Genomic DNA, 25,933 nt, shown 5'->3' on the forward strand with positions numbered 1-25,933 from the left:
TTCTCTTTTAGTAAAATCACTTGAACTCTTCTCCAACAAAATAGGTTTTTCACTGTAACCCCTTTTAGAAAGTATTTTGTATACTTTGAGCTGGAACATTACACTACCTTTGAATTACTGCATTTCTTGACTTACTAAAACACTTTTCTTTGGTATCAATTATATTTTTCTTGGCTATCTAGACTGTGTGTTCTGCTGTTCCGCACTTTAAGTCAAATCTGATGTTCTCACACCCTTTCTTTAAAGGCAGCACACAGGGAAATCCCTCCCTGACTTCATGAAGATTTCTTCTTGCTCTGGGTTAGGTTAGAAGTCAGAGATTTGCCTTCACTGTTGGCAGCTCTGCTGCCATGGTGTGTTAGATTCTGCAGCAGAAGCACAGAAAGAGAAAATCCTGCAGCTAAACACAGCAACTGAGTGACAACTGTATTTCTGGCCACACAAATGTGTTTCTTTAGACTTTGAGAAAGCAGGTTAAGCAGAAGCAGGTGAGGGGAGCTTCTGAGCAGCAGACCATGGTAAGAACCAGCAAAGTAAGCAGTAATGTTCATCTTTTTCTAAAATCATTTTTCCCATCCAATGACAATATTTTTCAAGGCTGGAGGGAGGGCATCTTTCTCAGACACAATGTGCCTCTTAGACTACCTCAGTTAGGCCTTTCCTTGCACTTCTGCACTGCAGCTCCACTGGCTCCAGGCTGCACTGGGGCACAGGGCCAGGCCACAGGGCAGGCAAGCCCTGCCTCTAACAGCACCTGCTGGGGTAGCAAGAAGGGGAATGGGATTGCTAATGGGAGCCCAGAGTAGCAGCTGCTTGCTCTCCATACCTTCAGATAAACTCAGATGCATTTTGTAGTCTCTCTACCATGTCTAGTTATGTGGATATGGATTAACAGGGAGATGGATTAAGAGCAATTACATTAGTGAGCAGGAAGGAAGCCAGAAGTCAGTGAGAAGTGGAGCAGAGGAAAGAATGATCAATGATTTTATGCCTGTACAGCATCTCAGTTTTTGTAGCCTTTTCAGGTGGTATTCATCTCTCCTATTTTTAATCATCAAAAAGTTAAGCATCTATATGCGTAAGCTCCTTCTATAGCCTGTGCTGAAGGACAAGGTGGGATGAATGTTCCTGCAGGACTGTAATTGTGTTAAGACAGGAAGGATGAATCACCTTGTTGAGGAGCCAGGAGACACTGATGGCAGATAGGACACCTGTCCTGAACAGGGTTTAAGCTGAGGATGACAGATCCCTAATTCTCTTAACACTTGTCCCAGAGCATGCGTAGAAGATACTAGAACAGATATGTTTTGTCCCATTTCTGGTCTTTTAGGGAATATTTGTATATTTGAGAAAAGAAGCAAGGTGTTACTAGAAATGCTGCTCCATACTTAGTCCTCAGCTTTGCAACCATCACATAGGTGACCAGGTCCAGACAAAATGAACCACAGGTCCATTTATACAGAACCCCTACATTTGTGTGACACTACTTCATGGATACTTCATGGATATAGTGGATATAGTCATGCACCACTGCAAGCCCTTCAACTGCTCAACTGCCTATTTGGGTAAGCTTGACATCTCAATGTTTTCATCATTTGTTTCAGAACAGATCACTAATGTATAACCAGAAGTTATGTCTGTCAGAATGGAGCTGACAGCCAATGGTTAGGTACAGGATGAAACCTTATACAACCTTAAGTCTCAGTCAGCTACCAAAATTCATAACAGAGGTTCACCTCTGAAGAGTACTGTGGAAGGGGACAAAGGATCTGACTGAAGTACATTGTGCACTGGCACTATGTTACATGAAGGAACTCTGCTTTCAGGCAGAAAGGTTGTAGAAAAATGGCTGGTAGCAAACATCGACCAGAAGGTGGCATTAGACACATTAAGTTTTTGATATTCAAAGCTGCACTCACCCTACATGCAGCTGCTCTCCTGAATACCTAAGAACACCTTTGTCTTCGTTTTTTCAGTCTTTTATTGTTACAATAATCCAAAATGTTCTGCATACTCTCTGGGAATGAGTAGAGATGTTACATGTTATCACAAAATAAAGATGCCTACAAATTCTGCAGTAACTGGGCTAATTCTATGTGAAAACCACTGTTAAGCACATATCAAGACATTATTTAGGAATCCTTTCCCTTGTTAATAAAGGAGTTCTTCTAGGTCATTCCTTTCCTCTCGATCAAATGGCAGCAGTTCCCAGCTACCTGCCCCAAAAGCTTCTGGATGAGATGCTGGCAAGCACCACACAGAAGGCAAAATGGATAAAATGGATGAAGGCAATACCTCACTGCTCCATCATTCCTTCTACATGAAGGAATGCTCTACATGTTCTTTCCCCCCCAAGAAATCCAAACAGTATCTCATTCATGGTAATGCAGACAAACTGTATTACTGAGCTGGCTCAAGATCTTTATTCCTAGAAAGATTAATTTGTAATTGCTTTAAGCCTAATTAAAATTAAGATCATATTAAAGGTTCACTAGTACACTTGATCATTGCAAAGGAGATTATAAATTCAAATAGTATTGGGGATCAGGGATAATGCAGTACTGAATGGATGTGACATTTTTATCAATAGTAAAAATTTGTTCTTTGTGCTTTAAATTACGGACTGCTGCAACTTTACAAAGTGCTGAATGTGAAACCAATGATTTGCTTTAGGAGTGTGAGTATGAGGTAATGTAATGTAACAGTAGAGGCTGATCATAGATTCTCCATTTGCATGTGTTCCAGCTGCAGAGCATACACTTCCAGTAGATGGGTATCACCCTTTTGTTGGAAGTTACTATCCTGCCCCACTCTGTCTCCTCAAAATTAGCTTAATTAGCAAAAATCCATTCTTTAAATTGTGGAAGGCAGCTGGGTTTGCCATTTAGTGACAGGGGAACGCTCAAACAAGTTGTTGAGCTGGCAGGTCAAAAGAGGTGACAATATCTTGTAGGAGAATGGTGAAAGGGCTCCAGAAGCAGCAACTCCACTGTCTGAGCAATGACCATTGCAAAATTCCTTCAGAAGGGCCTGACAGTTTGAGATGCACAGCAGTGCGTTACAAGGACATGCACGGGTGAACAAATGAAAAAGGGTAATTCAGTCTCCAAATACAGACCTTGTTGATTAAATAAAGAATGACACTATTTACAGCAGGAGACTGGGAATCAAGAGTCCTGAGCCCTACTCTCACGCTGCTGCTGCTGTCTGTGTGACTGTAAGCCAGGCACTTACAGATGAACCTTCTCAGTAAATCAGGATTAAAAACATCCTTACAGCCCTTTAAAGCACCAGGAAACCTGTGAATGGTGTGCACTCTAAATGCAAGTATCATCATTAAAGTATTTATTAAAGCAACACGTGAAGGCTATTCACTACCAAAATATGGGTTCCTTTGCTAGTTCTATATATTCATTAACCAGATGTGTTTTATGGAACATACTGCTGTCAGAGTAGACAGGCCAGAGTTCAAGAAAGTTCTGAAGTAGACAGACTTGAGGTGGTTTCAAGAAAAGTAGTTGTATGGAATCAGGCAGCTGATTGAACTAGCTCTCCAAAGGTCTCCAGTTTTTGTACAAAAAAAGTCTAGGTAAGTAACTGTCAGCAAAGAAATTCCTGTGCTGAGGGAAATCTATAAAGTCTGAATGTGGAGTGAAGGAAGAGGGAAGTTCCACAGTCAATTTGTTAAGATTTCCTAGCCCTTAATTAGCCAGTTAAATAGAATATAAAGTAATGTAAAGCTTGTATGTAAGTGGTACCTGTCCTGGACTGAGGGTAACAACATGGGATGTTGCGTTCCTAAACTCAGGAAAGCGTTTCAGATCAGGGTTGGCAATGTTGACTTTGCTGAATATGCTGGATTCCTCATAAGGGATCCTAGTAGGATAAAGGAAACTGGTGTCACCAGGTGGGAAGAGGTGCCATCTTTTCCTGAAAATAGAGAGAAGATAAAAATGTATTCAGTGCATGTCACTTGCAGCAAAGAACTAAAGGCAGTAGCAAGGTTTTCAATAAAATATAAATCTGCCTTGCTGTGTGAATCTCCTACGCAGTGAGAACACAGGCAGTGATTACAGGCTGTCTCCTGAAAGTGTATTTAAAATATTCCACTTTTTAATTTTTTAACTGAAAAGATTTGCAGATTCTCACCGATCATTTTTATAGGCAGATAAAATAAAATTTAAAAAACCTCTCCCATCTGGTTTCTTTCTCCTTCTTTTTACATGCAGCACTTACAGATGCTCAGAGCATTAAAAATTGCTCTATAAACTAGAGGAAATAGTTTTGTTACAGACAATGTATTTTTGTTCGCTGAATGAAAAGCTTTCAAAATCTGTATTTGTTTTGAAAGGAGGGCACTGTGTCTTTAGGATGACAACAGTAAAAGGATATAGATATTATCTTCTGTTTCCTGCAGTTCTTACATGGCTGTTAGTTGTGAACCCCCCCATTCTTAGTAAAAATCACCTTAATGTTCCCATGTCAAAGATGGCATAAATAAAAAACAGATACATCTACAGACATAAGCATCCTTAAGCATCTGTATTTTTTTGTGTTATCAGTACCACATGATGAAAATGTGCCTGGTTGTGCATTTAAGAACTTACTGGTGTGACTAAATGCCAGATGGAGCAGGACAGGGCTGTTCTGCTGAGGGCACTCATGTGCCAGGTTGCTTTCTACACGCCCAAAGAAGTACATGAATGCACCACAGTATAAGGCCAAGCAGAGCTGAGACCACTCTTTGTCCTCTGGACCTAATGTCTCTATTTCACTTATATAGGCCAGATCAAAGAGAAAAAAAAGAATATGCCAGAACTGGTGGTGCCAATTTTATGGGTATTATAAATGAAATATCTTAGCAGGTACACATGGTATTTAGAAATAGAAGTTTTATATGGCAGTACTTTAGGTCACAGAAATAACCAGGAGGAACACACAAAGAGAATTTATCACATTTAAGAGGTGCCAGACAAACAGTACATCATGAGCAATGGAAAAGCAAAGGCAGCACTTTACAGCACAGCTGGAGAGCTCTTTTCTTTGTTTTGGACTCTAGCAAGGGCTTTTCTTTGTGTCCTTTCCCTTGGCACTCACTTCTTGAATTTTGCCTACTGCTTCTGGTTCTAAGTCACAGATCTGAAAATGTGAGCAAAGCAACTGAATGGCACAAAACCAAAAGGGACAGGAACAGAAGAGATAAGAATAGCAGGATAGTCAGAACTACAGAGACTAGCACAGATGCAAGTGCCATAGGCTGCTGATATTTCTTGGTAATTACTGAAGCAACTGCTGGATGCAAGCATAAAACCACTTCTGAAACCCAAGCCTTATTGCAACTTTATTTTGCCCTCTAAGCTAGATCCTCTGAGGGGGCAGAGAATGACTAGTTTAGGAGGCTCAGGGTTAATCCTGCAGGCTGACGACAAAGCAATATCGTAAAGCAAAAAATTAAGAAGCCTGAGGGATGCAAGGAGGAAATTCAAGATAGCAACAAAGGGCTAAGGAGTTGTCCCTGGCTTTCCTGCAAAGGCAAATCTATTTAAGTTTAGCATAAGCTTAAGTTCTGTTACAAAACCTGTCTTGTTTGTGAGTCTCAAAAGGGAATCTTTCTGCTCTGAAGAAGCCCAGGATTCACAAGCTTGTGGAAGTTTGCAATCTATTTAAAGGCTTTGTTCTGAAGAAGAAAACAACCTTGTCTTTTCAGGCTGTGCAAAGGCTTTGGATTTCTTTCCCTAAGAGGAACAAGGATTTTGGTCTACTTGAGGGGGGGAAGTGCCTTGGGAAGTTGGACAAAATTGCTGCATTATGCTAGAACTCTGGCTTGAGTTCAACATCTGAAGGTAGATATCAAAGAGGCTTGGCAGGTATTGTGTCCACTACATCACTGTACTTATTTAGTACATCCAGTAGTTAAGTGGATCCTTAGAAGATTACGGCATTTAAGTCTCATGGTTTTCATTGAGATTTCTGGCTCCTGAATACACTAAAGTGTCTGGACTTCAACACACAATGCTTACTGATGTGATCTGAAGCCTACAGGATTGGCTGTAGCACAGCAGTGCTGAGGGAGGCTTCTAGAGTGTCTTTGCTGCAAATCCACCCAAGGACCTCAAGGCTGTTTGCAAACATGAAAACCCTACACAGAGTTACCCTTCTCAGGGATAAGATGATGACAAATTCATTTACCTCAGGCCTTAAAGCCAGTCAGCATGTGGAACTACCTAGCTAAAAGGCAACACCTGACTTCCAATCCTGCACCTTAGTCACACCACCATCACCATGTTAGTGTTCTATAAAATGGCAGAATAATTAATCTCATTGAAAACCCCTGAAGAAATTACTCCTTCCACTCTATACTATCAAACTTGAAGTGTGTGCAACTTGTTCTGTTACTCTAGCGCTATTCTTGCAACAACAGATAGGAGTGAAAAACAACCAAAAAAAAAAAACAAAAAAAAAAAACCAAAACCAAACCAAACACACAAAAAACCAAAAAACAAACAAACAAACAAAAACCAACCAACAAAAAATTAAAACAAAACAAAACTTACCCTGAGCCCAATACACAAGAAAAGGAGAAATAAAAGAATGGAAAAAAAAAAAAAAAAGGCATGCAAGCAGAAAGATACAGCAACAACCACATGCTCCCAAATGAGTTTGGAGCCTCAAATGTCCCTTTCAACTTTGCTTACAGCAGGCTGCTCCAATCCTGATGGTCCCCTTTTAAATTAATTCTAGCAGGCTACTAGAGGCTCTTGCACAGACAATATTGTAAAAGTCTAAAGTAGTTTATTTCTGTTTTGTTTGGGGGCTTTTTTTTCTTAACTGTTTTATCTCCTCATTGCAAATTCCTAAATTCATAACTACTAGGAAGATTAAAGTGTATATAATTGGATGATATGACACACAGACTAGAAAATAAAATCATGTTAACTCCAGGACACCCTGAAGTTTTGCCATTTCCTGTAGAACAGTTATGATGCTCTTCAATCATCGAGAACTCGGAATACTAAAATAATCAGGGCTTAGAATTAATACTAAAAGAGTCCAAAACTAACTTTATGCACAGTATAACTCCCCTGTATTGGCTATATGTATGTGCACTTGTTACCTTCCTTGTACTTGCAACACTAAGTTGCAGCCGTAGGAGTCCAAATGGCAGGGGGTGTTTGCTCCTTCAGAACCAATCCACAGTGTGCTCTCTTTTCCACTTCTTCCAGGAAAACCAAAGTCAGACCACCTAACATCCTACAGCAACAAAAAAGTTTATTTATGTAAGCTGTTGAACTGATTCACATCCTATCCTTAGTTCTGAGAGTTTCCTGTCTTCCCTTTCGACTGCTCATCACTCTTTACCCACTGCAGCTGTTTTTCCTTGGTTGGGTTCTAGAGCACACATAGTCTCTTCCCCTTCCTCCAAAATTCTCATCTCCACCCTTCATATCATTCAAGTTACTCCTTTGCTCTTCAGAAGGGTTGCCCAAATTCTCATGGCCACATGGGGCTTCTTTTAAATACTTTTTTATCTGTCTCCACCCTTGACCATCTACCCAAGCTCAGGATTGCTTTTAGAAAAATTCTTATATATGGCATTTAAGAAGATAATGAAAGGAAAGAAGGAAAGAAAAATCCCCATTCCCTTTTCAAACAATTGATAATGTATGTGGAATTTTTGCTCTCTCTTTGCTCTCTCTGCTCTTATTTCAGCTTTCTCCCCATCGTCTGGGAACACAAACTTTACCCCATCTGTGACCCAGTGTTATGCCAGGTTAAGTTTCTTATTATTTAATGGACACATTTGCAACTGCAGAGGCAGTGAACTTAAAACAACTTGATGACAGGGTGAGGGAGGGCAGAACAGGTATGTACATATTATGAACACAGTTCTGGATCTTTCCAGTCTGTTGATCCTCCCACAAGCAATCCCTTGGGGCTGACAGCTGGAAAGAGGCACAGTGAGGTATTTTTCAGACAATCCAAGGGTTTTGCAGCATGGTTCTGTGTAGCTTGGATAAAGCTTTCCCATGTATCTACAGCTCTCCCTGCCACCTGCAGGGCCTGATCATTTGTTTATTGGAAAGCAGTTGAGGAATACTGGCCAGATACTGGCACCGTTTGGCTGGAGCCCCAGACTGAGCCTTAAGAAACAGAGATTAAATTTCTGGCTTTCCGATGGTCTTGGGCAAATCACTTAATCTCTGAGTTTTACTTTTCCCATCTTGAAAAGGAAGATAATGGTATTTGTTCCATTTCAGTAAAGCATTTTGGGGTCATTCACATCACCTAACTTTAGGAACCTAATTTAAGCTTGGCTCCTGCTCTATTCAAAGCACTCTCAATCAAGCCTTGGAAAAGCCTCTCTCTCTCTGCTGTCTATAAAGAGAAAATAGGAGTCTAGGAGTCCTAATTTAAGTATGTTAGCTTGCTGCCTGCAGACAGGTGGATGACTATCCTTTTTTAAGATCTATGGATGAGGAAAACTACAGCTAGACATTATAAGGATGACTTCACCATGACTCTGTATCAGGAAACCCTCAGAATGAGCAATAGCCTTTCCAAAAATTAGGTGTTGCTAAAGATTCTGAATTTCAGTGTTATTGATTTTAAAGATATCATTTGAAAAAAATGCAGAAGTGTAATATAAACATTTGTCAAAGACAGCAAAAGATCAAAACGAAAAAGTTGCTTCTATAGATTTCAGCAGGCATAAAATTTGAAATTCAATAGAACTATTTCAGTGAAAAAGTTAAGCGTAACACCATTTCTACACTTTAATCTCACACCTAAATAGTTTTTATATTTTGTTACAATTTAAGTGAAAAGAAAGCACACATAATCAATATTAGATTTAAAAGAACTTTTGGAAAATGCTGCTGCTGTAGTAAATAGTAGAAGCGATTATGGGTAAAATAGTTTTTAACCAATGAACTGAAAAGGAACTGGTAGTATTACTGAAATCTTGTCACACTGGGTTCCTTTTCTACAATAAAAAGCCACAGTAAGAAGAAATGCACTAAAAGGTGTTCCAACCATAACAGATGGCACATTACTTGTGATATATATGTATTTCATTTGCTGCTTATAATGAAGTTAATCTGTACCCGTATGTCACTTTAAAAGGTCTCATTTCTATTTAAACTTCATGCATGTATCTTGCTCCTGATTTATATCTCAAATTCTGTAATGAAATATCAACTGAACAAAAAATGTAAGATGCTAGATATTGCTCATAGATTAGAATAATGGAATCATTACCTTAGCCCACACAACTGTAAATGATAAACAGTGCAATCTAAATTTCAAACAACTTCTAAATGGCCCTATTAATCACTATAAATAACAGCGTAGTTGGCCTTCCTTTCCCCTTCAAATAACCTTACGTAAATCTTAATAAAATCTAGAAAGAAAAAAAGGAGTTATCATCAAATTCACACAAGAATGGAAGAGAATTTCTACAATGAACTCCTTTGGCTGGTATAAATTTTGTAGTAGTGTTTCAAAAGCCATGTGAGTGCAGAACTGATGGATGCATTTCCCTCCCATGCCTGTGAAAATGGCAGATGACACACACCATATTTGCTTGCATAACACCACCATTTTTTTTCCTTTCCAGATTCTGCATTTCAAAAAAACCCATAGCATAACCATTACACATATCTATTCTAAAACTGCAGTACAATCTGTTGTGTGTTAGGTCAGATGATCAGGTTGTGGCATAACACCTGCACACAAACACAACTCCTGGAGCCTCAACTTTGTCCTTGAAGGGGGCAAGGGAAAGAAGGAGGTAGAAAAATGGTTGTTTCCTTCAAGTGTGAAGGAAGCAGGAGGATATTCAGGGCTTCTGAGCTGCTATTTGCTTGTGCTGGAAGACACATGGAAATCCTGTCTGTGGATGCAGAAAAAGAGAAGACCAAGACAGGAGCACAGATAGAGAACATTATGCAAGGATCTGGAAAAGCCTGAAACATCCCTGGAGCTCCCAGTTTAGTTCAGACAACACAAACGAGCCCAAGGTTATGTGATCCTGGTTATGTTTCCATGTGCTCAGGAAGGGAAGGGGGAAAAAAGGTAAGATGCTCTGTGCCCAATCCTTACCTTCTGAGTCAATGGCAAGTCTGAAAAGTCTGAAAAAAGACTGACCACTGAAAAACACCAATTTTACTGGCACAAAAGAATAAAATACATGTAAGGAGCATGGGAAATGCTTTCTGAGGAATTAATTAACTTGAGGGGGATTATCAGTTCATGGTCATTGTCACACCAGTGATACAGTGATTTTACAGGGAATTCCATTCCATTTTCACCTTTCAAAGTTTAGAAATTAATAAGGCTTTACTTACTCTTTATTTATATCTTTTGAAGAAGTACACCTTTTCTATAGCTATCCTTAATTTTGCCCTCTTACAATTTGCAAGGAGAAGTAGCAGGAATGTGGATGAAGCAAGACATTGAAATAGGAGATAGGCACAGAGAAAATAAAACTAAATACCTTGGGTAGTTGTCCTCCTGTGTATGTTAATTACCACAGATTATGTACTTCCATGGGCAGCTTACTTCCTGCATTTTACTGCTTCCACCGAATCTCTCCTCCTCACAAACAGTTAATCTAATTATATTAAGGGAAGGAGTTGAGCTACTTAAGAAAATGAGCCACAAGTCAAACATGGAGTAAAGCCATGTTACAGACTTGTTACTACAAGGAAATACATGCCATCATTCCTCCCTCCTGAGTGGAGCTGTTAATTTGGGCACCATTTGGGTGGATCTGACCTAAACGGGAAGGAGAGTGATGCCAACCTAGTAGCTCTTTTTTGTCACTTGGGGTAGTGTTTCTAAATTTATAAGGAGACCCAGAATTTTGATGGCTGCTACTTGGCAGATTTCAGATTTCACCTGGGAGCCAGTAGCTTTTATTTCAGAATTTTAAAATAAGTGGCCAAAGGAGCAGAGAGGGATAGCAGTAGAGGTTTCAGAAACTACATCAGATAATTTGCAATGCTTCAATTAGGAAGAGATAGTATTAATGTTTTACCTGGAAAATTTCTGGCTTGTCTTCAAATATCCTGGCAACGTACTTGTAGTCAGCATAAGCCCAGTATTTGGAGTAATCGTAACAACTGAATGGTCCAGAGAGACAAGAAGGCTGCCCACAACTCCAAGCCAAAAACTCCCCAAGTGTAGCTTCCACATAGCTGCAGCTGGTTTCAAACTGGGGAACTAGAGCAACAAAAGAAAAATCAAATATTACATGAGCATTGAGCATAGAACCAGTAAAAATAATACAGATTCTCTCAGCTCTGGTTAAACACAATGTGAGATACAAATGTGACTAGGTAGCTTGGCTCTGGTCAATAAAATGGTTCTCATGACCTAACTTATAAGTGAAGTCTGAGATTATTGCTTTTTCATTAAGGTTTAATTGAATGGCTGTTACCTTGAACTTGCTGTGAGACAAAAGCACACCAATAGTTAGAGTTGTTCTTCAGCACAGTAACTCAATAACACACCCAATTTCGCTTCATCTCCCAAGTGTGAGTTGCAAATGTGCACATCAAGTATTTGTGTATCCTTTATATTGTCTCCATAGATTTATGCAGATGGACATTTTCATCTTACCCTTTCCCTAAAGCAACCACACACATGCTGCCAATGATCCATCTAAAATGCTGTGTGCCTTTATTTTTCATTTGGGACTGACAAAAGCATATTGCAGTGTTCCTTGGCAGACACAAAAAGTGTATACCAGCAGGGTTTTGCTCCTGGCATGCTTTGGTCAGGCTGACTGATAGAGCCTTTCAGCTCAAGGTCAGGTCACTTGGAAGGTCTGTAAGATAACCTGCATCACATTATACTTTAATTGCAGTTAATCAGAAATCTTCATTTCCCACCACCACTAATTGTGCCATCTTCAAAGAGACTTACCCAGTGGTAAAAAATATATTACTTTACTATAACTACTACTGGGGAAAAATTACTGCAGCCTGCATGAATGACAATGACAGAGCTGCAATTTAATCTTGTGTAACTTGCATAGAGCTGCACAGAAATGGGATCCTTTCACTGCTGTGCAGCAGCAGCTCTTAGTTCTTTACCACTTTCATTTTGTTACTGCAGAAATTCTCACAGAGTCTCATACAGCTTTTACAAACCTTTATCACTATTATTTTGCTCTTTTCCATTGTAGTAGCATAGGTAGTGGTTTCCTTCCCACTACTATCAAATCATTAACTAAAAATGTCAGATAACCTTGTGATTCAGCAGTCTGTAACCTGGGTCTGTGCAGTGGATAGGCTCCCTACCTAAGGACGGCATACAAGAGATATGAATCACTTGCAATTCACAAAATCACAACCAAAACCCTCTGTACTGGATCCCATACCTGTGTTGCAATCCCTCTCCTGATATCCAGTTTTTAATGCAATGTATATAATTTTACTAGAAGGTGGTCTGACAGAAAAATTTGAGAAAAAATACAAGCACTACTGAGGGTGCCTCAGTATCTCTATTACTTTCATGAGAACAAAGAGTGCTTAGGACACTGCCTATTTTCCAAGATAACTCAGAAGCAAATGTTTTAAAGGTAAGAAATATGCTTTTTCTACCTCTCAGCATATTTCACTCTGAGTTTCATTGAAAAAAAATCCAACTATGAAAGGCAAGACTCTTGTAGAATACAATCTCCTCAGGGCAGCGTTCTTGGTTTGATTTATACCTTGTTCAGCACCAAGGTGTGGGTGCTTATGGAAAAATAAATAGTTATAAAAAACATATTTGGGCAATCTAGACAGTTTGCTTAGATGAGTTTATCGGCTGCAACAAGGGTGAAAATGTTAGCAATGAGCAACTGAAAACAAGATTATTAACCAGTTTGCTAATACTTAATGACGTAAAGCTGAGAGTGTTTTGTAATTGACAAATTGCAGATTAAGCCAATCAAGTCTAAAGTAGCCTCACAATTCTGTCTGATGAACAGTCCTCCTCTTTCCCCTAATACCAGATAGAAATTGGGGGGAAGGAGAGAGGGAAAAAGTGGGTTTTGGAGAAGCAGCTCTCATCCTTAGTTATAAGGTCTGGTTCTGACAGTTGCAAAATTCATTCTTCTCAGAGTGTTTGCCACGTGTACTAAGGATAATGTAAAAAAAAAAGTGTAATAGTCTTAGAAAACACCTAAAGCTCCATTAAGAATGCAAGTGAAATGTCCTTTCCATTTCTTTAAAGAAAACCAAACCCCTATTCACAGCTGCTGGGGAATTAGACAAATAATCCAAGCAAGGAATAGCCATTTCATACGATAACAAAGCATAGGCATACTCATAAACAAAAACCTCAGAGACCTGAACTCTTCTGCCATCCTTAGAGGTAAAACCTCTTGGCAAGATGGTCAAGTTGCAGCCCTTTCCTATCCAAGTGTACATCTGACAGCATCATCTCTATCCAGCATCAGTAAGAGAAACATCCTCCAGAGATCTTGTGACTCAGAAACTGATCAGCATGACAGCTTCTTGCTCTCTCCAGCTTCTTCACAGTAAACTCACTGTTGATTTATTTTACTATGCAACCACCAAAAATGGTCAAAATAAGAAATGGCCGTATACAGAAGTCAGTTCTGTGTAAGTTTTCTTCTTACTTTGTGCTGCTATGCTTCAGGTAGCCACCAGACACAATGGCTATAAAGCTGCATTTTCTCTGTCAGAAGCAAGACTTCTGTAGCTTTGGCCTACATCAGAAAAATAAATCTTTTAGTGTGGCTGGAACCAGATAGGTAGGGATTTCCTGATTAATAGCACCTTCACTGTTCTTGTAAAGAAGTCTGGTACTCTCTTTGAAGGTATCTTTTGTCAATGCTTAGTCCTCTGATTGTATTTTTTTCCCCTTCTTACGGACAATGTTTAACTTGTGTAATCAGACAGAATGCTAGACAGAATACTATCAAACACACACTTAGGTATAAATAATATACACAAATAAAGCTGCTAGCTCTCACATTTTTCCATGTTTCAAATGTGCCATCCACATTGATATGCTGCAGGAAGTTACAAACTAGAAAAAAAAGCAAATACAAAATCCATGCAACTCCCACCAAGTTGCCCCAATTGTAATTCTCACTTTTGTACATTAAGGAATCTTCAGCTTGGGAAACCCATCAGGCTGCAGGTGTGACATTAAAGAAAGATGAAGAGTTGCTGTAGTAAAGAGGTCTCCATTAATTTTGAGTCTTCCAGATTAATCTCACAGCTTAAATAACCTCAGAAACTCTGAAGCTGTCATTTCAGAGTGTCACCAAAATGTGCCTTTAAGCAGGAGAGTGAAATTTTAATTCTACATTTCCAGCTCCACAGTAGGAGTGGTCCCACCTAGTCTTAAGGCCATAAACCTCTTGAGAACATGGAAGGAATATTCAGAGAGAGATCAATGCAATTTTAGTTGTATTCTAAAATACTAATTCTGTTCTCTCTCTAAGCACATGACTGGCTCCATTTCACCTGGAAAGTTAGCAGGAACAGTAAGAAAGAGAGGCCCTCATTAAAATTAGTTTTAAGCATGCAAGAGTGAGATCAACTACCTTCCAAATGACAGTGGCACATGGAATGTATTACATTATTTCAGACTCTGAGATGGCTTGGATAATGGCTTCACTAATACATTCTTACATTGGAATTTTTTATGGCATCACAGGTCTCATTCAGTTAGAATATAACCCCTGAAGGAAGGATGTACCCATCTCCTTGAAGACAATTCTAACCAACATTACCACATAATGGAGGTTCCTGGAGACAAAATGATTGCTGCACAGGGATAAATGCCTTTAGGAAAAAGCAAAATGCAGATAGATGCTTCAAGATATAAATTCCAATTTAAATCCACTCTGTATCTCTAGTGACTATAAGTTATTGTTAAGTGATGACTCTTATCTACTCAGTTGGTAGCATCAATCTGTGACTTGGCTACATAGCACTCCATCAGTCCCATCAGAAACTCTGCCAGCTGGAACACCCATCTGGCTCTCAAAAAGTGCCTACTAATTAATGGAGAGTAGGACCAAAACTACTCTTTTACCTGGCAGGCCTTGTTTATTATAACTCAGATATATTAACAAGGTATTAAGGGAAGTGCCATGTATATATGTGTGTGTGTATATATATTTATATATTTATATATACATATGCTATGCCTTCTCTGTTGGCAATGCGATGCATTTCACACTTAGTGCAGGAATTAGGTGGTACCTCACTGAACTACAGAGATATTGCTATGAAGATGTGTACCAAGGTTTTAATTCTACACCTCAGTTTTCCCATCTGTAGAAAGTGAGTAAATAACATCTGTTCCCCCAGAAATGGCATAAAAATCATTAATCCATGCTGGTAAAATGCTTTGAAATCCTAACATGCCAAGCATTTTCACTCTAACACTTCTGTTTCATCACTTCTCTTGAAAAAATTGAACATGAAATAACATAGTCATGATGCTGTGAAGAAAGCAAATTTCACAATGTTTAGTAAGATAGTATGATGTAATCCTACAACTTTCCCTGGAACTGGCAGACCCTCATCTGGAGTCTTTGTGCAGACTCTACATTCCAAGAAAGAGGAAGTCCAACTGGAAAAGGTTGGAAGACATAATAATAGTTGTGTGGGGTCTAAAAGACCATGACATATCAAATATTTTTAAAGTGGATTTTTCTGGCCTAAGGGTTAAAAAAAAATCCTAAAGGCAGTCAAGATACTTTACAGGCAAAAGGGAGAAAGTGCATGGCAAAATGCATTTTGGTATGTCGTTGGGAGGGCAAAGGATGTAAAGGGCAGGAATAAAAAGCAGTGCATAACCTTTCAAGTGGATAGCAGATTGTCACCTTGGAACATGTTTCTTCTGTCTTCCCTCCATGGTATGAAAGTCTGTCCATGGACACACTACTGTGTGGCTACAAAGATAAAGTTGCAGTATTTAAAATCAAGTTGGAATGCTGTCTTTCTCCCATGGCATGTTCCAAGATGTATGAGTGAATCTGGAGGGCTAGCAGTGAAATTACTGCGCTGGTGTCAAATTATTTTCTTGATGCTTTACATTTCCATCTTGTCTTTCATCACAGTACCTTAAAGTACTGAAAATTACCTAAGTCTTAAAAGTCTTAAAACCTAAGTCTTAAGAGGAAGGTCAGAATTACCACCATTACAGGTAAAAACTCCAAGTCAGGCTAATTATTTAGCCAATTCCTTAACACAGTCAGGCTCATGGACATGGACGTTCAGTTCACGTGAACAATCTAATAATGTGTAAGACCACACACACTACAAAGCAAGGAAGGAAAACTGAGAGGCTTGGTTCTTAAATGCTGGTCATAGCCACCAGACTTCCTACTAAGAATAAACACATGAGAAAGAGAAAGGAGAGTTCTACTGCTGGCCAAATCCCATTCCTGAAAACAAAGCCTGCAATGAAAAGCAGTACATTAGAGAAAGAACAGTATTAATGAAAAGGCAGACAATTGCAAGACCTAAAAAAGAGACTTGTGACATTAATGTCTGTCCACCTCATTCTCACCTAAATCCACCGTCTTCAGGCCCAGCCTAAACTGGATTGTCTTTCCCTCCAACACTGCAGAAAGGTATTTCACATTCCAGTGCAGGGCTGGCCAGTTGCCAACCATGTTACAGAAGACTGCAGGTTGCTGTAGAGACATCACAATTTCCTTGGTTTTCTCAGGAGTAAATGGTTTGACATCTTCACCTATGTAAAGAAAAAAAAAACATATGGAGAGAGATGATTTATCATACGTGAAGTGCTACTACCATCTCCCATGGGACAGAAAACAAGAACTAAGACCTCCTTTGTTTTATTACTGTTTTATTACATTTGTAGATTTTTTTAAAAATCAAAGTTGTACTGCAAACACAGGAGGAAGTAAAAGTTTAAAGTGGTGTATTAGCAAATAAAATGTAAAGCAAAAAATAAAAATAGGCACATGCTTGGAATTTTCACTTGTATCTTAGGCAATAAAGCACTGTAGCCAAACTGCTTAGAAATAGGCTAACAATAAAATAAACTTGCAAATAACGTTCAGAGTTTAGAGAACATAAATTTCATGAGTAACAGTGTTTCTGTATGGTATTCTTTCCAAAATTGTAGTATATTGTCAGAGATAGCAAACCAGCTCCCCATGCATTACCTTAAACAAAGGAACAGTAGCACAACCAACCAGCAGGTATTTTTGAAGTGTTTTAAAATTTCATCAACAGGATTTTAGAAAAACAAAATTATGCCAATCCAAGAACTAAACTAAACCAAGATTTCCAATTATTCATTTGCTGTTTAGAGAGTTATATGCCCCACTGAAACTGTCAAGCTGAAATGCTGGCAATCTTGAATTAACTCAGCACTATCAGAACAACTTTTCTTTAGGGACATATTCAGAGGGAAAATTTGTGTTTTTTTAAAAGGAATGACATCTCCATAGAGCAGAAGATGTGGACTACAGGCTTCAGATCATAAAAAAATCCATTCCTTATTTTAACCTCTGTTGAAGTTAACTCATCCAGAATTTGTATCTGCGTAATGGCTAAGATTTAACATACTGAATTGATACACATGGCTCCCCGTGACTTCCAGCGGTTTATTTAAAACAAACAAACCAATTCAATTCAATCATTGTATTTAGGGGTCAAATGATGGTCTGGCATATATAGTGAGTTAAATAAATACAGGCCAAGAACATTTCCTCCACCACTGGGTGCTAATTTTGCCTGTGGCTGCTCCCCACATATGGGAGACAGCAGAGAACCACCCAGTCCCACAAGGGGCAACCCTGTGGAGCCAGCTGAGGGAAACACAAGATGACCCCTGGAAACAATGTCACTGAGAAAAGTTCTTCGGGTTTAATTTAAATGCAACAAAAATCCAAAATAAATTTATGAACGCTGAATTGGAAATGGCAGGAATAAGAGGTGTCCTCTGCATGCTGAGTGCTGCATTTTGTTGGTAACTTTTGTGAGTCCCTCCACTTTTGACAGGGTTTATAATCCCACATAGCTGTGCTTTTTGGTTTTCTAAATTAAGCTGCTATCTTCACACAAAGTCATTGGGAGGTACTGGGGCTGGGGTTTCCTAGAGTCAATGGGTCTCTTATTCCACAGACTTCAGGAAAACCAAATCCCTCACTTTTCACTCATGAAAACTCCATTGTGAAGCTTTAAAATTAAAGACCTCTTGTATTTTATCTTCACGGAACATAAAATTTTTAAATGGCTTCTCTTTCCTAAGGCAGATGACAGGATTTTGGTTTGTTTTCCACATTTCCTCTCATACGCAGAGCAACACTTGACAGGATGGTGTTGCTGTGACACAGGGATGTCTCTGACACTTGCCCTTCAGTCTCACACTCCAGCAACTTACACAACCAGGACATAAGGAGACCTCACGGGGACCGTATGTTGTACCATATGGTCTTCCCTACCCCCGGGAGGAGGCTCTGGGGCTTCCCAAGGAAGAGGTCAGCACACCTAGAGGGAGCAGGTCAGAGAAGGCACGGAGACCATCTGCAGACACAAGGGCACATGCTGGTGCAGCTACCAGGAGCTGGCTGGAGGCATGGCAAGAGGTGAAAGCTCAGCAGGTTTTTTCACAGTGATTCTGCTTAAGAGCTAACACAAGACTTGGTCCAGATCTGAACACTCCCAGGGGGTTTATAAAACTTCTGTCCTTCAAAAGTGCAGTTATTTTTTACTGTACAGAGGTGGGTTCCACCACGTGGGAGCTGGCAGGCCTTAGCTACCTTTCAGATTTTCCAGCTCATAAAAATGAAATTACTTCTGCTTAGGCCATGTTTATCACTGCATGGCTGTCTTTTTGACTACTCAGGGCTTTTTTTTTTTTTTTTTTTGCTTTAAGAGCACTACATTTAACTATTTTAGAGGATGTAAACCCAAATAAATGCAGGAAACTGGTGACACTTTTTTGGAGGATTTTGTAAAGCTGACTTATTGCAAAAGTTTCAGCTTTATCCTGTAACTTCAGTCAACAGTTGGGATGGGCTACAAAAGCAGAAATTTTACTGGAAGAGACAGGAAGGCTCTTTGAAGCCAACTGTTGATTCTGTGTGGCTTTCTAATGTGATTTTCACATGCACATCATGCTTTTGGAAGGTGTGGTTTCAAACAGTGCATACACACTCAGTGGGAAGCTCAAAGATGAAGCTATTGGGAGAGCAGGCCACTGCCAAACAAAAAACCGCAATTAGGCTAAATAGCCTCTCCTCTGCTGAATGATTGTCCTGTCACCATATTCAGTTGTAAAATATTCCCCTATAAAATCAAGAAAAAAAATTAAAGAGGACAGTCTGTCTTACTAAGATGCTAATAATTCCTATCTTCAAACAGTATTAAAATTTTGTTAAATAAGTATATATCTTCTGATATAGATAATCACATACAATGTATATAATGCACAATGACATTTGAAACATTTGAGAAAATTTAAAGACTTAAATAAATATACATTGGGGATTTTTGCAAAGACAAATGCAGATTCTTATTAGATCTGTGTGAAGAATCTGTCTTGATTCACCTTTATATACTCCTTGGTGAGAACAGAGTAGGCTAAACATAATTCTTTCCCTATAACACTTGTCATGCATATCTAAGTGCCTGCTATAGAAAAGACACATGATAAAAGGTAAATATCATATACCACAGCAAATGGATATTATAATAATTTGGAGAACTCTGCTCAAGACCATCAGATTTCTGATGTAAACATATGCTGTAGGAGTGGGGAAAAGTAATTAAAAGAGATATTTGAAGATAGAAGAACTGAAGAGAGATTAGCAGTATTATAGTTTAAAATAATATTTTCCTCAGTTATTGTTATCATAGCTTCACAAAGACCTTATAAACTGGGCTGTTGCTTCTCAGTATTTTATAGCCTAAGATTGATGGTAATTGAATCCAAGGCAAAATCCAAGGTTGTATAACATATATAAGCACATACAGTTTGGATACAGATGTGCACAAGTAAAAGGTGAATAAATAAAATGTGTAGCAAAGAAGAAAAATATCCATTGCACATCTTAGGCATTAAACATCAAATTCCATGGGGAGACTGGGTAGCAGGAGAGAACAGAAATGCATATTCCCTTGAAAAAGAAAAGCTCTGTGGGAGTCTTCATTTTCTCAGTTGTACTCTGATGCACAAGAGAAAAGGAATACTTCAGCTTAGTTCTTTCTATCAGGCTCAACAAACGCTGTGACTTCACAGTACAAAAGGAAGCAGGAATAATTTGTCTCATGTTTTGACTTTACCCAAGGCATGTACAGAATCCAACCAGGAACTGAAAAAACGAACCAAGTTTTAGCTCAAGTTTTGTAACTGTAGCAGCTTATATAATTGGCAAAAAACATAGGTGTTCTTTAGAAAGGCAACACCTTGCAAAATAGAGATCTCCCAATTAAAAAAAGAAAGCTCTCCAGTTGTCTTTACACAAAGTACTGTCAAACATTAAGCCTCATCCAGACTTAGCACTGAGGGCAGGTAAAAGAAAAGTAATGAATTGGCCGAGTCTCCAGTAGACTTCGTGCTTCTGAAAGAGAAAATAATTTAATGTTTCTGATTAACGATTTTTCTGAATAACTGAGTGGGGTTTGGGAATTAAGAGTTTAGCACAGCAGGCAGTCTAACTAAAAGTGGACTTGATCAAAGTTGTTCAGAAGTTAAATGTACTGTCATTAAAAAGCTAAATGTACTGTCATTCATTTAAAATAATTTAGCAAATTATAAGAGTTCATTAGTGCGTGGCAGTTGGCTTCTGCCAAAACACCCTGCTGCTTAAATATGAGACTTAATTGAGAGGTATTAAAATTATTTTCTAAAATAGGGAGTACAAGGAAATCCTGGTAATGTATTTGGTACATGCATCATCAAATTGTTTTTCTTGCAAAACTGTAATGCTCCTTTTTCGTTGCTTCTTTTATTAATTTTTTTTAAATAGAAAAAAAAAATATTTCAACACATTAATACAGAGCTGTGAGGTGAGTCATAAAACCACCTAACCCCCAGAATCTTAACTATTCAACAACCAGGAGTGGGGAAAGAGAAGGTATGGGGGAAGATGAGCAAGCTCCCCAAACCAAGTATAAGTGACTTGGTTTGGAGGTCAGACTTAATGGTTTCACAGTACATTAACTCTGTAAATTAAAAAAACAACTTTAAATAATCTGCAAGTGATTACAACACTATGCACTATAATCAGCCTCCTCTGGGCAAACAGAATGCCTCTAAATATACATGAGCAGTTTTCAGGATAGGCTGCACCAACATCTAGGTATTATTTCCTAGCCAGCTGTTGCTATTAGTTTTGACTCTGGGAATGTTAACACTGTAAATGCACATAGCCAGCAGGTAGCTACCCTAGATTTAAAGGCGTTTTGGTTACTGAAGAAGAGGTAGTAGTTGCATGGGGACTCTCAGGATAAACCAGTCTGCACTGGTAAGACTGGCACCTGCAGCTCACTCCGGCAGCCTGCAGCCAGCACACCCTTCCTTCCTCTCTGCGTCTGCTACCGCAGAAGGAGGGCAGCCAAAGAAAGAAAAGAAAGAGGCTAAAAGAAGAATTTGGACTCTTTCCAGTGCTCCCGTGGCAGGGCTGAGCATCGTACAGTTTTTTTCACAGGAAGTTGAAGTGACTTCAGACATGAAGTAAGACACGGGTGGGGCCCATGCCCAAACCTCACCTCGTCCTTCTGATAAAGCAATGGGAATTGCTGCCAGACTCCCTCGGGGGGAGTGGGGCTGAGCCCAGAACACAGCTCTGGGGGGCCTTCCCGCCGCTGCTATAAATGACAGCGCATCTCAAGCAAAGGTCTAGGAAATTCTTCCCCTAAATCCCCTAAGGCTCTTCCTCGAAAGCTCTTCCTGAAGCCCTGCCCAGCCTCTGCCTGATGTCTCTCCATCCTGCATGCAGGTTTAGAATGCAGTCGTGCCAGTTTTCAGCTAATGAACTGAATGCCGAATGACCTCGGCTCCTCTGGTCTCCTCCAGCAGAAGAAATGCTTGGAGGAAAATACTCTTGTCTTCGACCAAAAGCTTCCACCAAGATATGAAAAGATATATAATTCTTCCTTAAGCTAGGCTGCCAAAATTCCACCTTTCTGTCAGTCTGTGGGGTGTAAATTACACACACCTGCTACTGAGGAAATTCAGTAGCCAACCATGTCTTCCCAATAGCCCACCGGCACTGATACACATTTCTGATATCTCCTAATCAACAGAAAATTTAATACAAAATTCGATACTAATACAACATTATAACTGAAGGGAAGTGGCATGTCAGGAAGTTAATGTGTGTATTTTGGAAAAAGAAAAGAGTTTGATCATATTATAAGCAAACTTATTTGCATTTCTTTTTTTAGTCCTTGTCAGTAGTAAATATGAAAGCACTGCTCTTAAACAGATGAATATGCGGTGTAAAAGTCACTGTCAGAAACCATAACCAATTGTGACTATTTTTATTCAGTCCAGCAAATTTGACAGACAAGAACTTCAAAATAGCAACAACAAAAGAATCGAAATCTTCTCATTTATAATATTTTCCCAAAAACTATTGCAGTACATATTCAATACTATTCTCAAAATACATGCTTTTTTTTCCCCTACAAGCCATTGTAATACGTAGTAATTAATACAATGGAGCCTTTTGAATTTGGTCCACAAAGGGGTTATGATGGTAGTATACATGACCTTGTTCACTATTATACTGCACAGGATACAAATTATGATTAATGACTGAGACAATTAGATATATAATTAATTGTCAGAATGAAATTATACTTTAAAAGAATAAAAGAAGTTTTTGAATTACATAAATCAACTTGAAAGACACCCACCATGTGAACCTCAAGAAGAGTTTCTGAAATGCACAATAAAGGTATTAGATTCAGGGATTGCCATTATTATAGGAATACTAAAGAAAATGCATGGCTATTATTCCACTGTTTACATCATTCCATTTCTTTCAGCATGGGTAAAACAAACAGAAGTGCTTTTATTTTGTGCTTCAAATTGCTATTTCTGTTTATAAAGGTTCTCCTGCTTAACATTAATTTTGTAAGTGAGTAACTTTTAACAGTGTATGTTTTGAATCCTGGGGTTCATATAGACTGTAAAAATATTGCTTTGACGTAATGTCAAGAATACAGCTGACCAAAACAACCCACAAAAAAGTGAACTACCAAGGTTTTCTGATTTATTTTTCAACCTTAACAACTAGTTCATGTTAGTTCTGTTTCTTAATATAACTATTAAACATAAAATAAACTCTTCCTTAGCTGAAAAAGCACAGTCTTTTTACACAGAAGCTCATATTTCACAACTTTGTAATATAACAAACTGCTGGTAGTAACGTCAATGTATCTTCAGCATTTTCCCTCCAGAGGTTTCCTTTATCTTTTCTTTTTTTATATAACAACTGCCTGCAAAGTTTCTTTATTTGTAAACACCAACACTAAATATCAGAGAAGATCAAGGACTGCAGGCCTAAGTCTCTACTCAGATCTCCATGAACTCCTGCTATAATCAGCTGCACCTGCATTTCTGGAGACTGAAGGTGACCTTTAATTATACAACAAACTATGACAGTGCTACTGCTTTGAATTTTGGGAGTTTCTTGCAATATGCAAAATCTACCAAAACTCAGTATTTTTCAACCTATCAGTAAATATGGAAAACTCCTTTCAGCAGAAGAGTTTCAATATTTTCATATTCTTTTTAAACATTAATATCCCCCTACTCACCATTGTCTGATATAATACTAGTATTAGAGGGAATTATGTCTTTTATGTCTGGTGTTCAAAAGCACATGGTACATAGAATTTTAAGATAACCCCCTGAACATTAACAAAGTAATAAAACTGTGAAAGGTTAAAGTTGCACTTTTATACCAAGACATCCAAACTACCTTACCATTGCTCTTTCAAAAAATACTCTTACAGAAGCCAAAATCTCATGCTACTGTATAAACTCCTGAGAATTTAATTGTGTCTGTGATCACAAAGCATAGAATAGTTTCAATTTTATTCATATATGTCCCTGTTGAGAAAATCCCAGACAAAGAAATAATCAATTCAGCTTCTTCCTTCTATATGGCATTACATGATAGGGTCACATTTTCCAAGAGACAAACAACACTTTGTGAGCTTTTTGTCCTCAATATGGATTTGATCCCAAACACTTACCCAGACAATCAAGTCTTCAGAAAACTCCTTTGCAGAGCTCACAGCATACTTATTATATGACAGCTCAACGTGACTGGACCAACAGAAACAAACTCCCTAATGTCTACATTGTTAATTATAGCAGAGAGGTAATTAAGTTACCCCTTGCTGCTTCAAAGTAAGACAACAGGAGAACAATGGCACAGTCTGATAAGAAATGAGAAACACATGCACCAGAGACACAATGGGACAGACCAGTACCAGAGCACCATGACTATCTCTCCTTGCTGGCATCAGAGACAATGAGAGCTGCACTGAAGCAGTCCTAACACAACCAGACAGTGGAAATTTTCACCCTGTACTTCCCAATTCAAGCCTAACATCCTCCACCATCCCTGTGACTCAGCTCATTTGCATAATTCTCAGGTTTTTTTCAGGAAGAGAGGAAACCATCAGTCTTTGAACTGAATTTCCTTAACATAACTTTGAGGTGTAAAATACTCCATTGATGTCGTTTGCAGTTACTTGCACATGGTGGCCCAGAATAAAATGAGACAACATAGGGGCAGTAGTCTGCTGAAGCTGGAGTTCCAACATAAACTCCCTAAAACATCTATGAGATGGAGCCTGAAGGCTAAGTGAGGTAGGGAAGTAGCCAACAAAGCTACCGTGATGAAAGACATCATGTAGCTTCCACCTCCTCCTCAAAGAACATACATTCACCACTTACAAGGTCATCATTAAGCAGGGAATGAATGGCAGAACAAGCCATTCAGAAATGGAGCACAAAATGCTTTAATCATGCTCAAAGCCCAAGTCAGATGTGACTTTTGCATATTCCTTTTGAGAGCTGCAGTAAAGAACCTACAGTGTGGTGTATAAGGAATCTAGTGACAAGTCTTTCATTAGCCAGTCACATAGCTAACCTCCACAAGAAAAAGGGAAAGAAAAAGGAGCTATCCCACCTCTCCCTAGAGAATCTTACAACGGGCTCTGGCTCACCACAAACCTGGAATCATCTACACTACAATGGTCACTCTGCAGGGGGAATATACACAGCTTGCAATCAAAAGGTGTAAATGAATTCTCCACTGGAAAACACTGAAGTTTGAATTTAAGAATAAAACTGTCCAGCTTTCAGAAGCTGAAAATGTGTCTGGTCTGTATTTTTGCTTCTTGTTGAAACTAGATAAAAGGAAGCACTGTAAAACGTGAAGGACAAGGAAATTGTATGATGTTAGTACTGGAGTTTACATACTTATCAATAAGGAAGAAAGGCAAGAAAATATGCTGAATGAATACAGACTGGAAGGTGCCCAAACCAAGCCCAAAACAGTGCAGATTTCATACAACCTGTTCCTGAGCAACTAGAAGATGTCAAAACTTGAGAAAGGAAGAACAGTATTTGCTCACACCTCACAGGCTCACCTTCAGAGGTGTTTTTCAAGATGAGGTGTAAAGAACATTCCCTTTACAGCTCCCTGCTACGATACCTGTTGTTCATGGCAGCTCTGAAACTGCACTGTCACAATTCCAGCTGAAGTCTGGAAATTGAGGGAAATCCCTGGTAAAGAGAACTTTTTTTTAGATACTGGAAGGAATTTTCAGAATCTGCTAAATACTGTTTTTCAATCTTTGAATTAGGTTTTGTGCCAAAATGCTACTAACCTCTACAGGGTATGCAGTCACTTGCTGCTTGTCACATTGCAAGGTATGAGTTGACACAA

General features: G+C 38.9%; 1 protein-coding gene across 1 annotated transcript in view; it reads right to left on the reverse strand.

Moving 5' to 3' along the window:
* The window catches only part of HSPBAP1 (HSPB1 associated protein 1), a 31,818-nt gene extending 7,318 nt beyond the window's left edge, over positions 1-24,500 (reverse strand). The window contains 6 exon segments of the mRNA XM_062498469.1: positions 3,759-3,930; positions 7,115-7,251; positions 11,039-11,223; positions 16,549-16,734; positions 24,277-24,466; positions 24,468-24,500. Coding sequence (XP_062354453.1) covers positions 3,759-3,930; positions 7,115-7,251; positions 11,039-11,223; positions 16,549-16,734; positions 24,277-24,466; positions 24,468-24,500 — 903 coding nt within the window.
* Between the last annotated feature and the right edge of the window lie 1,433 nt (positions 24,501-25,933).

Source organism: Cinclus cinclus, chromosome 9 (assembly GCF_963662255.1).
Source record: "Cinclus cinclus chromosome 9, bCinCin1.1, whole genome shotgun sequence".
NCBI lineage: Eukaryota > Metazoa > Chordata > Aves > Passeriformes > Cinclidae > Cinclus > Cinclus cinclus.